Raw genomic sequence first — 18,485 nt, forward strand, 5'->3', positions numbered from 1 at the left:
AGATGGATTACAATTTCTGCTTCTACATCCTGAAGAAAACAGTGCTGAGCCAGGAAACATATCACCTGCCTCTTGGCAGAGGACAGCATCCCCTCATGGATCTGGTGTGGATGCAGGGAAGGGCCACAGCCTTCTATGCCAACCTCCTCTCCCTGGATCCAATGGACAGCAACGCCTGCAGGGTGCTGTGGGATGAACTTCCTTCAGTCAGTGTGGGCCACCAGGACCAGTTAGAGCAACTCTCACTCTGGCCGAAGTCTTGGAAGCCCTTCATCTGATGTCCACCAACAATTTTCCAGGCATTGTCCAGCTGACTGTGGAATTTTATGTGCATTCTGGGATGTACTCGGTTCACAGTTTGCCACCATTTGGGCCAAGTCCTTGGGGAATGAGGTGCTCCCCCTGTTGTGCTGGCATGCTGTGCTTGCCCTACTACCTAAGAAGGGGGACCTCTGCAAACTCAGGAATTGGGACGCAGTTTTGCTCCACAGCGCAGACTACAAGGTAACAGTGAAAGCCATCTTGGTGTGGCTGGGGCCTGTGCTGGCAGACATGATCTACCCTGACCAGGCCTACATTGTCCTGGATTGGACCATCTTCAATAATCTCTATTTGGTCTGGGACCTATTACATCTAGCACAGGGGTGGGCAATAATTTTCCTGGGGGGGGCAACTCCACAAATTTTGGTAAGTCGTCATGGGCCGCACATTTCTGCTATATTAATGGAGGAGGTGCGGGGTCCGGGAGGGAGTTTGGGTGCAGGAGGGAGCTCTGGGCTGGTGCAGAGCACTGGGGTGCAGGAGAGGGTGAGGGGTGCAGGCACTGGGAGGGAGTTTAGTGCAGGAGTGGGCTCTGGGCTGGGGTAAGGGATTGGGGTGCAGAAGGGGGCATGGGCACTGGGAGGGAGTTTAGTGCAGGAGTGGGCTCCGGGCTGGGGTAAGGGATTGGGGTGCAGAAGGGGGCATGGGCTCTGGGAGGGAGTTTGGGTGAAGGAGGGGGTTCTGGGCTGGTGCAGAGCACTGGGGTGCAGGAGAGGGTGAGGGGTGCAGGCACTGGGAGAGAGTTTGTTGCAGGAGTGGGCTCCGGGCTGGGGTAAGGGATTGGGGTGCAGAAGGGGGCATGGGCTCTGGGAGGGAGTTTAGTGCAGGAGGGGGCTCCAGGCTGGGGTAAGGGATTGGGGTGCAGGATGGGGCGCAAGGTCTGGGAGGGAGTTTGGGTGAAGGAGGGGGTTCTGACCTGAGGCTGCGTTGCGGGAGGTGGTGCAAGGTGCAGGCTCTGGCCAGGAGGTGCTTACCACAGGCGGCTCCCAGCTGGCTGCGCAGCAAGTATCAGGCAGGCTGCCTGCATGCTGTGGCCCCACGCCGCTCCTGGAAGTGGCTGTGGCTGGCTGCTGGTGGCATGTCTTTCGGGGAAGGGGAACATCGGGTCTCTGTGCACTCCTGCAAGCACCACCCCCGCAGCTCCCATTGGCCGGAAACTGGTCAATGGAAGCTGTGAGGATGGTGCTGGGGCCAGGGGCAGCATGCCTTCCTCCACCACCTCCAAGGACTCTGATACATCTGGCACCTCTTTTATCTTCATCTGACAAGTCTCCCCCAAGACCTCTCTGAGTTGCTGGTCTTTTACCAGGATATTCTTGGGACCTGGAAGCTGGTTTCAGTGCCCAGTTCCATAGCAGCCACCAAGCAGGAGGACCTCCTCATAGAACCCATATGACAGACTCCTCATCTCTGTGTAGGTGATGGAGTCCCTCTTGATGCGCCAGATGTTGGTCCTGGCTGGTGCCACCAGACTTGGAGATCTCTTGGACTATGATCAAAGGGACTGGGTGGACCCTGTGGTGCTCAGCTGTCCACCCCATGTGTCCCCCGTCATATGCTCTAGAAGGTGAGGGCAGCCTCAACTCCTGGTTCTCTTGCTTTCCTTGAGTGAGTCCTGTGGGATGGTGCTCCCCACCTTCACCTCACTCCTGGCTCTCCAGAACTCACTATCAGACCCCTGCCATGCGAGCCTCCCTGGCCACTCCTGATACACCGCCTGAGCCAGCTGCATGTTATCCACACCCACAGAACATCTTCTACATGCCCATGCTTCAGAACATCCACTTCCTCATCCTCGTGTCCTGTCCTGATACTAAGTGGCAGGACCAATTGCCACCTAGGGAGGGTGAGGAACCCTGGTGGGCCAGTCTGTACTCCACTCTGCTTCCATGGGCTTACAGGAAAATTGGTTGATGACTCCTCCATGGAGCTGTGAGCACAGGCATGTATCTGGCATGGTTCACAAACTCCCCCAACACCTGTCCCTTTTGTGGCGAGAGGTAGACACTGGAACACATCCAAGTAGGATGCATCAGGTTGAAGCCCCTCTTCCAGCTCATCTAGAACCTCTTATTGAGGTTCTGACTGCCCTTTTCCCCACACAGCCTAGCCTATGCACACCCCATCTGTAGCCCCCACAAAATTGTGGAACATCATCTTCCTGGGGCTGGCCAAGGTGGCCATCCATCGTTCCAGGAGGAGGAACCCGAACAAGGTGATGGGGATGCTCTGTGACTGTGGGGCTTATTTTCAGTCCCTTGCCCAATCATGCCTCCAGGCAGAGTTCCTCTGATACAAAATTATATCAATATAGTTAACTCCAAAGCAGACTGCGAAGAGTTACAAGGGATCTCACAAAACTGGGGGACTGGGCAACAGAATGGCAAATTAAATTCAGCTTGTCAAGGAGATAACTAAGGGTGGGATATGATATAATGGTGTGGAGAAAGTGAATAAGGAATTGTTATTTATTTCCTCACATCGCACAAGAATCAGCAGTCACCCAATGAAATTAATAGGCAGCAGGTTTAAAACGAACAAAAGGAAGTACTCTTTCTTACAATGCACAGTCAACCTGTGGAACTTGTTGCCAGGGGATGCTGTAAAGGCCAAAACTGGATTAAAAAAAAACCTGAATAACTTCATGAGGATAGGCCCACCAATGACTATTAGCCAAGATGGTCAATGATGCAACCCCATGCTCTGCGTGTCCCTAAGACTCTGACTGCCAGAGGCTGGGACTGGGTGACAGGGAATGGATCACTTGTTGATTGCCCTGTTCTGTTCATTTCCCCTTGAAGCATCTGGCATTGGCCACTGTCGGAAGACAGGATACTGGGCTAGACGGACCATTGGCCTGAACCAGTATGGCCATTTTTATGTTCAGTGTCCATTGATTCCCTACATGTCTTTGAGGAGCAGTGGGTGCTGCTCTGGGTTCTCTGCTTGGTTTCTCCCTCTGGATCCCTGATTTTCAACCTTTGACCTTACTCCTGCTCCTATTTTTTCATTTGTTGTCTCAAATATTCAATTATAGCCTGGGCTAAGTGGTTCCTCCCCATTAATTGAGGGGCTGGGCCTTTAGTTGGGCATGGGCCTACATCTGCCTGTTTCCAATACTACAAATAGTACCAGTAGGCAGGCCCCCAACTTGGTACTTTTAACTGCAGGTTCTTCAGCAACACCATTTCCTGTGTGAAATCCAGGGCTGGAGTCCACAAATGGAAGACTCACCAGCAACCGTCTGAAATCAAAAATACTTAGGACCAGCTTTTCCGTGTTCCTGAGCTCCTGTAGACTTCAAGTGAGATTGTGGTTACTTAACACACCTGAAAATCAAGCCCCTTGTGCTTTTAACTTTCAGTGCTCTGAACAAGCATGAATTCATCTACAACGTCCTCTGAAGTAGGTAGGTGAATATTATTATCCCGGTATTGCCAGCCCCATGCATTCAAAAATCATGAGTTGGGCTACAAACCGTCATGAGATTGATTTTAAAATCATGACATTTAAAAATTTAATCAATTTGGAGCTCTTTTTATTTGCCTTCAGTTTTTTCAACCTTCAGGGGTCACGTTTTTCAAGCTTTTCTTTGTACCCAGGAGGGCTAGAAACGTATCTTTTGTGAAAGTGGAGCTTCTTGTGTTGGAGTTGGGGCTTTAGAAACACTAAAGTTCTGAAGTTTAAATTACAAGTGCTGGCATCGCTGATGTTTCCATTTTACAGATGAGGGAACAGATAGAGCAGTTATGCAACTTCTGCATGTGCACAGCAGGAGTCGTGTAAGAGCCAGGAACAGAACTCACATAAGTTCTTGGCTCCTGTTTCCATTCCCATTCTATTCTATTTCGGTTTGTTTGTTCAAATCACTGGGCCAAAGCAAACTCCCAGAGAACAAAATCCTTAGGGCCAAATCCCTCTGAGAATTATCAGGCTACCTGGAGGTGCAAAACGGCAGCACTGCATCTTTTAAGGTTCGGGAGATTTTCTTTGCCACTCTAAGAGTTAGAAACTTTTCTTTTTCAGTGAAAGCTGACAATCTGCCAAATCTCACTGGGGCCGCCAGACAAGGCACTGGCTGGAGCTGGCTCAGTCTGAAACCATGTGTGACTGACTGGGCCCATATTTATCAAGGCATTGCATTAAAACTCTTAAAAAATAAAATACATTGTATCTCCTTCTGCATTAACAACATGCTATACCAGAACCAGACAGAAAGGGTTGGGAGGGAGGCTTGACAGGTGAGCGGAAGGAAAAGTGAACGTAGAGAAGATGATATAGTTGTTACTTTCCTGGTGTCTGTGCTTTTTAGTCAATATGATAATTACTCACGAATAACTGCATAAGTATGAAAATGCAAATAGCTGACAATTAAATTATTCATGAGACATCAGGCATTAATTATTGTAATTAAATATCATTAGATACATTCATTTTACTAACACTTGCAGTTAATGAATATGTTAAATAATCACTGAGGGGCAGATTCAATCATAATTCCAAGCTTCCACCCTATGGAAGCCAGACTGAGTTTTTGTTGAATCTGGACTCAATATGGAACATATCGTACATGCTTATTAGTGTATTTTAATGACATTTAACGTGAAGTGTAACCATGCAGCATGTGCCACTTGTCCATTTGCCCAGGAGGGTGAAGTGGTACCAGCTGGAAGAGGATATGAAAATAGCAATGTCTGTATGTGGAGGGGAACTCTAGCCATCTTAACGCAGAACTTAAACTCTGTGTCATTTTTCCAGCCACCACTTCTGCATTACTTGTACATGTACAAACAGGGTACCTGTTGTGAGTGAATACTGTGCCAAAGGTGCAATCCATGCTATTGTTCAGGAAAACTTTCCAAGTACAAACATAATTGCAAGCTAATTAGGGCAGGAACCATATTTTCCTTTGTGTGTATGTATTTGGTAGAAGAAGTAGTAATGGCTTAATCTGCAACAAGGGAGATTTAAGTTAGATATTAGGAAAAATGTTCTATCAGGATAGTTAAGCTCTGGAATAGTCTTCTAAAGGAGGTTGTGGAATCCCTGTCTTTTGAGGTTTTTAAGATCAGGTTGAACAAACACCTGGCAGCGATGGTCTGGGTTTACTTGGTCCTGCCTCAGTGTCTGGGGCTCGAATAGATGAACTCTCAAGGTCCCTTCTAGTCCTACATTTCTATGATTACATAGCACAGAGTGCTCTCAGTCTTAATGGGGCCTTTGGGCACTACTGCAATATAAATTAAAATGACCAGCCAAACCCCAGCTTCTGCTAAGTTCCTGGAGGTGTATTTCAGATAGTATTTTTTTGAATACCATGCTGCCAATGCAGCTAGCACTACTTTGGGGTTATAGTTGTTTCATCATATTGATGGTTTTGTAACATGTTCTTGATGTAGGAATCTTAAATAATTTTTCACTGCAAATACGGAGGCCTCTGCCCATCCCCATTATCACCAGTAATGATTCCTTCTCCCTACTTGACAGAAATCTTACTTTCCCTTTGAATTTCTGGGGTCTATTTGCATTCCATTACCCATTGTCTTCTGTGAGAGTTAGTTACTTGTATCGGGTGAGGGAAATCATACCTTAAGAGAAAAAAGTGGAGAAAAGAGATCAGATGTCGCCAACATTTGATGTTAAAAAATCATGAGGGTTTTTTAAAAATTATCTTTTTAATTTAAATTATTTTTATTTCCCTTCTGCTTTCTGAGCCTTTAGAGGTACTCAGGTCACATTTTCACACCTTTTTCTGAACTTGCTCTTTTTAAAAAAAAGAAAGCTGAGATTGTCACATAAGCAATTGTCTCCATGCTGGGGTTCAAACAAAATGTGAAATATCATGAGATTTGTAATCAAATAGCAAGAGCTGGAGATCTGTGGAGGACTTAGATTCTGATCGCCATGTAAGGAACCAGGAATGAATTTTCCCCCATCTCACATTGGCAGAGACCCTGGGCAGTTTTCTCCTTCCTCTGCAGTGTGAGGCACAGGTCACTTGCTGGTTTGAACTAGAGTAAATGGTGGGTTCTCTGTAACTTGAAGTTTCTATATCAAGATTTTGAGGACTTCAGTAACTCAGGTAGTTATGGGCCTATTGCAGAAGGAGGTGGGTGAGGTTCTGTGGCCTGCGATGTACAGGAGGTCAGACTAGATGATCATGATGGTCCCTTCTGGCCTTAAAGTCTACATGTCTCAGTCTTTTTCTGCAAGGGGGAGGGAGCCTCTTAAATCCCCCAAAAGCCTCTGAAATCCCCCAAAAGCCTCTGAAATCATGTGTAATTAAGTACATCGTGGTGCTTTTACTCCTGACATGTGCAGCCATCTTTTCTGTTTGCTTTCTAAGCTGTGCCCCTTTACAGGTGACCTAGAGTGGAGTTTCCTTTTTTTTTTAAATTACTTTGTTAAACTTATTTTATGTGATATTTATTAATTTTTTTAAATCCCACTTTTTAAACCTTAAACTATGAAGTCCACTCTCCCCTGGTTTCACTAGAAAACCTGTGCATGGGGTAGCCCCAGACATGTAGTCCATAGGCTATCATATCTTAATAAAAGGGGATGGTATGTTTACACTTTAAAAAAAAACCATCCTAACCCCATCCTTATTAGGGATTGAAAGTAAATAGGGGTTAACAAAGTAATTCTTTTTTAAAAACAGTTTGACTAAAAATCCCTGCCTTTCTGAATTACTCAGATTTTGGTCTCTTGGGATTTCATAATTTTAATAGTTTTGCAGTCACCACACAGCCTCCCAGAGTAGATGACGCCTGAATTTCTAAAGTAAAAAGAAAAGAAGACCAAAAAGAATCATTTTTTTTGTTTTGCTTTTCTTTCTTCAAAAAGCTTTTAAGAAAGGAACATAAAAGAACAAAGCTCAGTTCTTTAAAAATCCTTTGTGGGTCACTTTAAGCTGTCTGAATCAAGTGCACAGTATCCATGGACACTTTCTGCCATTCATCTCTTCTCTCTGTTATCTTAAAATGATTTTACTGGAATCCCATGTATTTTAATAGAACAATAACTGAAAAATAGAGAAAGTAGATAAGGAATTTGGACATATTCAATTCTTTACACATCTTGATGTTGCTGCAAAGACCCTACTAATTATTTGGACTAATTTGTGTTATCTGGCATACACTGTCAGCTACTGTTCCCTCACTGTGTGCTACTCCTTTAAAACCCATGGCATACTTTGTGTATAGCTGTTACACTAAAACATAGCAAACTTCCAGCATCAGAAACTTGGGGAAGAGCAGGGTTCAGGTTTAAATAGGGAAGTCCCAAGTGAATGATTTTTCTGACGACATTTGGTGAAATCAAAATAGCAGGCACCCAATATATTCTGGAATGAGAAATAAAGGACACTTGTCCTAGGGTGCAGAATAGCACTCCTCTGACTAAATGGCATCAGTCGGAAGAGATGCTTAAGCGGCCACGTATGTTAAAAGGGTATCGTTACAGTGCAGAAGAGCTACGTTTTATATGCTTGTGTAACACACGAGTGAAGTGTAAACATTCAGAAATCATGGTACACTTAAAGCAAATGAAAGCAGATCTCAGCAGAAGAATGAAAAGTAGACGTAAAGAGACAAAGGCAGAAGGTTTATTTTGTGAATAACGATGGGAAAGCTATGTACACACACAATGTAGTTGAGAATACAGAGTACAAAGAGGAAAGAGCAGCAGTTCTGAATCAGGAAATGTTTCATGATGACAATGCATTAGAGGAAGGGAAGAAGTCGTTTACAATCCCAGTGGATATAGTGGCATTAGTGATATGTAAACAGAGTGGGAGAGCCAGGGACTGCTGCACTGCTATTTAATATATTTGAAATTTGTAACTTTTTATGTAACATGTAATACATATATAATATATATGGTACACTGTATATATCTATGCATTTCCACATTTCTAGAATTGAGGAAATAGTGTGTTTGAAATCTCTATACATGTATATATTCTTTGGTTTTCATTTCTTGTTTGTCTGGTGCATTATAAACACAGTATGCTAGGAACACTGATATAAGATGTTCCCCAGCTTCCCTTGTCACTAACAGCAAACTGAAATCAATGATCTGAGAGCTTTGTGGCATGATGTTCAGCAGACTTTGCTATGCAACAAAGCACTTAATCGGATTCTTAACTCCCATTAATTTCAATGGGATTTAAGTAAGAGCTGGTTGGAAAACCAAAATTTTTCCTGTGCGAAAATTTGAACAAAAAATCTTGGTTTGAAAATTTTCAGTTTCAAATTAAATGTTTTTGTTTCAGATTAACATCTTGAAACAGTATGATATTCATTTTGACTTGAAATGTCATTTTGTTTTAATATTTTGGTGTCAATAAAACCAAAACAACAATTTAAATCAAAGCAAAATGAAAATTGCCATTTTGAACTGACATTTCAACATATAATGTTTTGTTTTTCTTTTTCAGTTTCAAGATGCCAAAACAAAATTACCTTTTAAGTCAAAATGAATTGAACTATTTTTGTTTACTTTTGGCATTTTGAAACCAAAACATCATTTCATATTGAAGTGTTGATTCAAATGAAAATTTTTATTTTGACATTTCCTGCAGGCAAATCAAAATTGTGGTCATATTTGTCATTTTGTTGTGAAAAGTGTTAGTTTCAATTAAACCAGATTTTTCAGTGGGAAAACTTTCCATATAATTTTTAATCACCTCTAATTTAACTATGTGCTTAAAGTTAAGTATGTGCCAAAGTATTTTGCCAAATTGGGGCCTATGTTGTTTAAGTGTAATACCGTTAATTGAATATTTGCTTGCCTCCATTGTCTAAACTGGCTAAAAGGTATATCATCCAAATAATTCTAGTCTGATCTAAAATAATCCAATAGTCTAGATAATAGAAGACTTAGTGTTTATGTTTTTGATATTACTACAATAATTTTATCCCCAATATGGAACATATTTTGTTATATTCTATTTACAGAAGTATGGCTTATGTATAAAACAAAAGAGAGGAATAAAACATTTTTACAGGCAATCAACAGCAAAATTACCTCAGGCATTTCTCTAGTAAAAGAAAGATGATAAAGAGATTATTATGGTGTAATACAATTATTATACAGCAATGTATTACACTTAAGTTTTCAGACCAGGGCAGCTCCTTGAGACATTAACATTCTACATCTAACAGAGACAAATAACAGCACTTTGTACACACAGTCAGGTGTCAGGATTGGGATGTGATGCCTGTGACACTTAGGCTGTGTCTACACAGGGATAAAAACCCCACAGCTGGCCCAGATCAGCTGACTCGGGCTCTCAGGGCTCAGGCTCTGGGGCTGACAAATTGCTGTGTGAACTCTTGGGCTCAGGCTAGAGCCTGAGCTCTGGGACTCTGTGAGGGTCAAGAATCCCACAGCAAAGGCATCAGCTCAAGCTCGAGCATCTACACAGCAATTTTTATCCCCTGAGCCCGAGCCTTGTGAGCAGGGGCGGCTCTAGGAATTCCGCCGCCCCAAGCAGAGCGGCGCGCTGCGGGGTGCGCTCTGGCGGTCGCCGGTCCCGCGGCTTTGGTGGACCTCTTGCAGACGTGCCTGCGGAGGGTCCACTGGTCCCGCGGCTCTGGTGGACCTCCCGCAGGCATGACTGCGGATGGTCCACCGGAGCTGCGGGACCAGCGGACCCTCCACAGGCATTTCTGCGGGAGGTCCGCCGGAGCCGCCTGCTGCCCTGCCGGCAAAATGCCGCCCCAAGCGCGCGCTTGGCGCGCTGGGGTCTGGAGCCGGCCCTGCTTGTGAGCCCAAGTCAGCTGACAAGGGCCAGCTGCGGCAGTGCCACAGGTCTTTTATCCCTATGTAGATGTACCCCAAGGGCTCAGGGATTGAAGCAGAAGGCAAGCTGCTGTCTCTCTCAAACTGTAGAGCCTCAGCATACTTAATAAAGATCTCTTTCCCATAACTCTGCCTGCATACCACATCACTTAATAATAATGAAATACAGACCTGTAAACACTTACTCTTGTGAACAGTGAGCTCAAATGAGTGTGTGTAGGTCTGAACACTGTACTAATACAACATGAGTAGTAATACTCAAATAAACTATTGCACAATTCATTAGTGTACTTGTCCTGTAAAACTCTTTCCAGAAAGAACAAAGTATGACATGAACATATTTTCCCAGATTCACCCGGTTACTAAAGGAGGGACTAAATTTAAGCAAGTGATTAAGTCCCATTGACTTCAATTTGCTTGTGTGCTCAAAGCCAAGTACATGTCTAAGTACTTTGCTGAATCAGGCCTGATTTACAATGGTGAGCAATATCATGCACTTAATCCTCATTCATTAAGGATAACAACCCATCAGTGAGCAAGGTGATTGATTCCTGAAGTGAAAAATAAGCATATTCCTTTGCCTGCAATTATGTATTACAGTACTGACATTCTCAGTTCACAGATAAAATAGATCTACTTCAAGAGGTAGCAATATTGCAACTAACAAATTCTGCCGGTGGATTTGAAATATGATATCCTCATTGGACCTTTGGTTAAAATGAATAAATTCATATCATGGTGCATGTTTGAAAACCATTCCATGTGAATTCATAGAATAGTTGCATTTTGTTTTAATCAAGTGAACTTTATTCAAATGAAATGTACAGATAGTCGTGCCAATCCTACTCCCAGTGAAATCAAAGACAATTCTGCCATTGATTCCAACAGGATGGGCTCGGTATATTGCCAGTGGCTTATCCAAAATAGTTTAACGTTATCCACTGTTATGACATATCTGATTCCACAGACATTGAACCAAACTTCTAAATCAACAGCAGTGAATAATATGGGATGTGATGTATTTAAATTTAAGGATGAAATCCTGGTCTCATTGAAGTCGATGGGATCTTAGCTATTGACTTCAGTGGAGCCTGGATTTCACCCTGAACTCTTAGCATATCTTGTCATGGACTAGTTTTATGCATTACACTGTAAGAAATGAAGAGACCATGCACCGTGCAATACCCCAGTAGAAATGGGTAAAAGCAGTATTTTCAGACTGATATTCACTATCTACTAGCATCTGTTCCAAAATTAAGCAAATGAACCAAAGCAGAGTGAAAATGATTCATAAATAGGTGAGAATCAAGATCTGAATGTTTGCTTTGGAACGTTCCATACATCTGTCATTTTTTACACAAAATAATAAAAAGAAATATGATGCTACTTAGAAACTTAGCTTCTGCATTTAAAGCCATAGTTGGAGAATTAATTATTTACAATAAAATATTTTAATATGTTCAAAACATTGATAAATGATTTAAAAAATGTGGTTCTTATTGCTTTTCTGAATGCTAAACTAATTTCCTGTTCAGTCAAGGCATCTTCCATTGTGTGTCAATAGCTTTAAAATACTAACAGTGTACAGATGGCTACTAATCTTCTTGTTCACCCCACTCAACTACTGGATCATCATCCATTCGCAAAATAAGGTAGGAGAGGAGCTGGAAGAGATTCTGCCACAATAATAGAGAGACAAAAAAGGAGAGGTCGCTTACATCTACCTCACAGCGGTCGCCAGCATAGTTTACATCACAGATGCACTGGTATTTGTTAAGTAGGTTCTGGCAGAGGCCTCCATTCATGCACGGATCAGAGTTGCACTCATCAATGTCTGTTTCACACCTACAGTAAAAGACCAAAAGCACTAAGCAACCGTGTTAGCAACTAGATAACATTAATCAGACAAGGGTTTCTCACTGTCCTGAAAATAACAGACGTTACCACCTACACTTACATCTTTGATGTCTTGTGTTGTTTTCACATATAGGTACAAAAATGGGAAATCCCATATCTGTGGCATTTTGATGCTCACATTGGCACTTAGATATGTAAAATGGACATTTCTGACTTAGGCTATGTTTACACAGGGATGAAAAACTTTGTGACGGTGGAGGGTCCCAGAGATTGGTTTCTAGCCAAGTCTGAGTGTCTACACAGCAATTTTTAACTCTGCAGCCCAAACCCTATGTGTCCAAGTCAACTGACCCAGACCAGCCGCAGATGTGCCACGGGTCTTTTATCCCTGAGTAAACATATGCTTAGAGGCTGATCTTGGCTACCTTCTGTAGAGAACTGTGCTCCCTCCACTCTTATTGATGTACATGAGAGTTGAAGGCACTTAGCATCTTGAAGAATTGGGCCCTAAGTCACAAAAATGCCCATTTTCATCAATTCATAGATCCCCCAGTTAGCAGGGACCATTGTGATCATCTATTCACATGCTAAGTCCCTATGTGAGCATCCAAATACCTATTGCCAACCTGAAATAGTAGCATTCTTCTGCTGGTCTAGCTGAGGACCATAATGCCAGGAAATATAATATGTCAAGTGCAGCATTGTATCAGATTTTAAAGGCTTAGTTAAATACTATTTAATGGTTTCAAACAATATTTAGTATAAAATAGGGGATATCCCACTTCTCATGACAAATAATTTATTAGCGAGACGAGTTGGATGAGGTAATATCTTTTGTTGGACCAATTTCGGTTGGTGAGAGAGATAAGCTTTCAAGCTACATGGAGCTCTTCTTCAGGTCTAGGAAATGTACTAGAGGGAATGTCTACACTGCAATTAAAAACCTGAGCCTGGCCCAGGCCAGCAGAATTGGAGTTGCGGGGCTCGGACCGTAGTGTAGTGTAGATGTTGGGAGTCGGACTGGAGCCCGGGCTCTAGGACCCTGTGAGGTAAGAGGGTCCCTGAACTCAGGGTCCAGCACAAGCCCAAATGTTTATACAGCAATTAAGCAACCCATTAGCCCACGCCCAGTGAGAGCAAGTCAGCTGGCATGGGCCAGCTGCAGGTGTCTAATTGCAGTGTAGACATATCCAGAGTTCACAGCTAAATACAAGCTGGAACAGATTGTTTAGCATAAGTAGTTAATACATATTTCAAGGAACCATTCAAGGTGAAATGGCCCATTAATACCTCTCCAGTCATGTGGGGAAAAGGCTGAGTGGGAGGTTTAAGAGGGTTACAGATTGTTGTAATAAGCCATAAATCCAGTGTCTCCACAGGCACCGTCTTCCAAATTTCCCCAGGGATGCTCAACCCCTGCTCAGCCCCAGGCCCTGCCCCCACTCCACTCCTTCCCCCAAGCGCCCACCCTCACTCCATCCCCGCCTTCACTCCCACTCAACCCCTGCCTCCAACGCCCCACCCCACCTCTTTCTGCCACTCCCCTGAACGCGCCCTGTCCCCGCTCCTCCATCTCCCTTAAGGTGACCAGATGTCCCGATTTTATAGGGACAGTCCTGATATTCGGGGCTTTTTCTTATATTGGCATCTATTACCCCCCACCCCGTCCCAATTTTTCACACTTTCTATCTGGTCACCCTAACTCCCTTCCAGCACCTCCTGCACACTGTGGAACAGCTTATCCATGGTGAGTGGGAGGTGCTGGGAGGGAGGGGAAGGAGTTGATCGGCAGAGCTGCCAGTGGGTGGGAGGCACTGGGGGGGAGAAGAGTGGGGGGAGCTTGGCTGCCGGTGGGTTCTGAGCACCCGCTAATTTTTTTCTGTGAGTGTTCCAGGGCTGGAGCACCCACAAAGTCAGCACCTATGAGTGTCTCTGTTCAGACCATGATTTTTAGTATCTAGCAAAGTTATGAATATGAGCTCCCAGACTTATCTTTTGAAGGTGGTGTTTAGGGTTCCGTTGAGGGTGTGGACTGTGAGGTCAAATATAGCGCGATCACTTTGTGAAAAGTGTTCTCCCACAAGTGACAGGGAGTTTTTGTCTTTCATCATTTTTCTGTGTAAGTGCATTCAGTAGTGTAGTGATTGTCTTGTTTCACCCACATAGTTGATATTGGGATATTTAGTGCATTGGATGAGGTACCCCGCATTGTATGATAGGGATATGTAAGACACATGAATCTTGAAAGCTGTGTTGTCAGGGCCAGTGCAAGGATGTTTCGCGCCCTAGGCAAAACTTCCACCTTGCGCCCGCCCCCATCCCCGAGCCCCTGCCCGAAGGCACCCCCCCCAGGCAGCTCCCCCCTCCACCCTAAGGCACCCCCCCTATGGCAGCTCTCCACCCCCCCTCCACCCCGAGCACGCCATCGCTGCTTCACTTCTCCCGCCTCCCAGGCTTGTGGCACCTGGGAGGCAACGGCGTGTTCGGGGAGGAGGCGGGGTAGGGGTGAGCTGGGGCGGGGAGTTCCCCTGCGTGCCGCCTCCCCCCTTACTTGCTGCAGGTGGCCCTCCCCACGCCTCCCCTGCCCCAGCTCCCTCCGCCTAAATGACGGCGGCGACCAGGGCAGCCGAAGATCCAGCCGCCGTGGTTGCTGCCAAAGAAAATGCTGCCCCCCAAATCCTAGTGCCCTAGGCGACCGCCTAGGTCGTCTAATAGGTTGCACCAGCCCTGTGTGTTGTGAGGGGAGTTGATCATCATAATAGTGGAGATATGTCTGCAGCTTTTACATCTGTTGTTCTGGCAGCGTCTGGTGCCCCTTTGATTTGCGGTGTCCTGGTCTGTGGAGAGCTTACTTCTGATGATGAGCTTGGCAGGTTGTTTGTAGGCCAAAAGTGAGGGTTCAGGAAAAATTTCTTTCAGGATGAGGTCCCCATGGAGTAAGGGTTCTAAGTGTTTGATGATTCTCCAAATGGGTTCCAGTGGGGGGTGGTAGGTGACAACGAGAAGTGTGCGGTATTTTATTTGTGTATAGAAGCAGGTTCTCTTGGTGTGTTTGGGGAGGCCAGTCCATGATGTGATCTACTTCTCTGGTGGAGTGTCCTTGTTTGGTTAAGTGTAGTAAGGTTTATATCCCTGTCTTTCTCCTTGGAGCATATTCTGTGGTATCTGAAAGCCTGGCTGTAGATAGAGGTGAAGCATCGGAGGGTCCAGGGCCGGCTCTAGACCCCAGCGCGCCAAGCGCACGCTTGGGGCAGCGTCCCGCGGGAGGGCGGCAGGTGGCTCCGGTGGACCTCCTGCAGCCGTGCCTGTGGAGGGTCCGCTGGTCCCGCAGCTCCCGTGGACCTCCCGCAGATGTGCCTGCGGAGGGTCCGCTGGTCCCGCGGCTCTGGTGGACCTCCCGCAGGCATGCCTGCGGATGCTCCACCGGAGCCGTGGGACCAGCGGACCCTCCGCAGGCATGTCTGCAGGAGGTCCACCGGAGCCACGGGACCGGCGACCACCAGAGCGCCCCCCGCGGCGTGCCGCCCTGCTTGGGGTGGCGCAAATCCTAGAGCCGCAGGGCAGGCTGCTGGGACGCTGCCTGGTGCAGCACAGCAGCTGCCTGGAAGAGCACCTGGCTGCAGCAGTGGCAGGTTGCCTCCCACCCAGGCTTGGATTCTGGGGACAGGGGCTGAGCGAGCCAGATCCCCATCTCCCACTCCGCCACCCCCAGCATGCTTGGCACCTGTCCCTGGAAGCCGAGTCCAGGCAGGGAGCGGGCTGCCGCTGCTGCCTTTCTCCAACCAGTATCTCTCTCAGGCAGCTGCTTCACAGAACAGAGCAGCAACCAAGAGCAGCTCTGTCCCACTCCCCACCCAGGCCTGGCTGCCTGGGCGAGCAGCTGAATGTGCTGGGGGAGGAGCTGGCGCAGTGGAAGGACAGAGCCCCTTCCCCCTGCAGATAACTTGGGGTGGGAAGGTGGTAGGGAGAGCATGCAGACCCCTGGTGGGGGTGTGGTGTGGAGGAGACACATGGGGAGATCACATGTCCTCCCGTTTAGCTTGTGCCCCCTCGGCACCAGTCTATGACTTAGATAACAAATTTCTTGGTATGTTTCAGATGGTTACTGGACCTGTGAAGATAGGTGTGGCGGTCTGTGGGTTTCTTGTATATAATTGTCCATAGGGTTCCATTGCTGAAACTGATCCTGGCGTCCAGGAAGTTGATGCTAGTGTGGGAGTGTTCTAGAAAGAATTTAATGGATGGTTGGTGGTTGAAGCTGTGGTGGAAGTCTGTGTGGGAGTTTAGGTCCTCTGTCCAAAAAATAAAAAGATTGTCAAGGTATATAATAGATTTCATGGTGCATTTGTCCAGAAATTCTTCTTCAAAGTGGCCCATGAAGATTTTGACATATTGGGGAGCCGTCCAATACCCATGGCTGTTCCCAGGATTCTGACAAAGTGTTTGTTGTTAAATGTAAAATTGTTATGAGTGAGGATGAAATGGATGAGTTTGATGATGTGTTTGGGGTGGATATCTGAGGGTTGTCCATTATCTTGTAAATATTTGAGGCAGGCAGTGATGCCATCATTGTGAGGAATGTTGGTGTACAGAGAAGTGACATCCTTGGTGGCAAGAATGGTGTTTTGCGGGAGGTTGTTAATGTTGCAGAGTTTTTGGAGGAAGTTGGCTGTATCCTAGAGGAAGTTGGCCTTTTGTGTGGTGAATGGTTTGAGGATGGCTGCCATGAGTCGAGATATTCTTTCAGTAAGAGTGTTGTGGCCCGATATGATGAGTGCTGTGGGTTCCTTTGTTTGTATATCTCGGGAAGGATGTAGACAGTCCCTGGAGTGGGTTCATGGGGATGAGGTTGTAGAGTTTGTCTTGGAGTTATTTGGGGAAGGATTTGATGATATCCTTAAATTTATGGGTAAACTGTGGTGTGGGGTTGTCTTTGAGTTCTTTATAATAGGTGATGTTGACAGTTGTCAGTTGGCCTTGTCAATGTAGTCATTGTAGTTGAGGACTATGACAGTGCCCCCTTTGTCTGTGGATTTGATCACTATTTGGTGGTTGGATTTCAAGGACTGTCCTCTTGGTGGGGGAGAGATTAGGGTGGATGTGATGTTTCCCAGACCTAGAGAAGAGCTCTGTGTAGCTCAAAAGCTTGTCTCCATCACCAACAGAAGTTGGTCCAATAAACGATATTACCTCACCCGTCTTGTCTCTCTTATAGCCTGGGACCAACATGGTTACAGCACCACCATAAAAAACAATTTATTGTTAATTAAAAGTGTGCTAGGACTAACTTTTAAAACTAAGGGCTTGGCTACACTTACAAGTTGCAGCGCTGGTGGAGGCTTTCCAGCGCTGCAATTACACCCCGTCCACACTTGCAGGGCACAACCAGCGCTGCAACTCCCTGGTTGCAGCGCTGGCTGAAAACCCATCCCGGTTGGGGTATAAGGAGTGCAGCGCTGGTGATCCAGCGCTGCTCAGCAGGTGTGGACACTCACCAGCGCTTTAATTGTCCTCCAGGGAATAAGGAGTTATCCCAGAATTCCTGTTCAGCCACTCTGCTCATCAGTTTGCACTCTACTGCTCTTGCCTCAGGTGACCCGCCCTTTAAATGCCCCGGGAATTTTAAAAATCTCCTTCCTGTTTGCTGCAGCCAGGTGTGGAGTGCAATCAGTTAATCTTTACAGGTGACCATGCCTCCACGCGGCAAACGAGCCCCAGCATGGAGCACTGGCGAATTGCAGGACCTCATTAGTGTTTGGGGGGAGGAAGCTGTGCAGTCCCAGCTGCGCTCCAGCCGTAGGAATTACGATATCTTTGAGCAGGTATCAAGGTCCATGCTGGATAGGGGCCATGATCGGGACGCACTACAATGCAGGGTGAAAGTTAAAGAGCTGCGGAGTGCCTATTACAAAGCCCGCGAGGGGAATCGCCGATCCGGAGCTGCCCCCACGACCTGCCGTTTTTACAGGGAGATGGACGCGATACTTGGGGGTGACCCCACTGCCAATCCCAGGACAACGATGGACACTTCTGAGCAGGCTGGGGGACAGGAGGAGGAGGAGGAGGCGGAGGCGGAGGCGGCGGGTGGGGGGGAGGAAAACGCGAGTGAAGCTACTGGGATGGGGGAAGACACCCCAGAGTGGGCATGCAGCCAGGAGCTCTTCTCAAGCCAGGAGGAAAGTACCCAATTGCAGCAGCCAGCAGTTGCTGAAGGACAAGCAGAGCAGCGGGTTACCGGTAAGCGGCTTTTATTTTCTGGGTGGAAATGTTTCTGGAGAGGAAGGGGGTTTAGGGCTGCATGCATGCCAGCCTAGGTGTGGAATAGCCCATTGATGTGGTCTATCACGTCGCGGTAATCGGCTGCAGTGATCTCAGCAAAAGTTTCAGCCAGAGCGTGGGCAATATGCCTGCGCAGGTTTATAGGGAGAGCCACTGTGTTCCTTGTCCCAGTCACGCTGACGCGTCCGCGCCACTGTGCCGCGAGGGGTGGGGGGACCATT

The 18,485-nt window shown here is 46.3% G+C and overlaps 1 protein-coding gene across 1 annotated transcript in view; it reads right to left on the bottom strand.

Annotated features, from left to right (window-relative positions):
• CRB1 (crumbs cell polarity complex component 1) overlaps window positions 1–18,485 on the bottom strand; it is a gene marked incomplete at its 5' end in the record, with an annotated part of 116,549 nt that overhangs the window by 22,265 nt on the left and 75,799 nt on the right. Inside the window, one exon of the mRNA XM_045027118.1 lies at window positions 11,847–11,973. Within this exon, the coding sequence (XP_044883053.1) occupies window positions 11,847–11,973 (127 nt within the window). The remainder of the gene's footprint in view (window positions 1–11,846; window positions 11,974–18,485) is intronic.

The sequence above is a fragment of the Mauremys mutica genome, chromosome 8, assembly GCF_020497125.1.
Source record: "Mauremys mutica isolate MM-2020 ecotype Southern chromosome 8, ASM2049712v1, whole genome shotgun sequence".
In the NCBI taxonomy this organism is placed as follows: Eukaryota; Metazoa; Chordata; order Testudines; family Geoemydidae; genus Mauremys; species Mauremys mutica.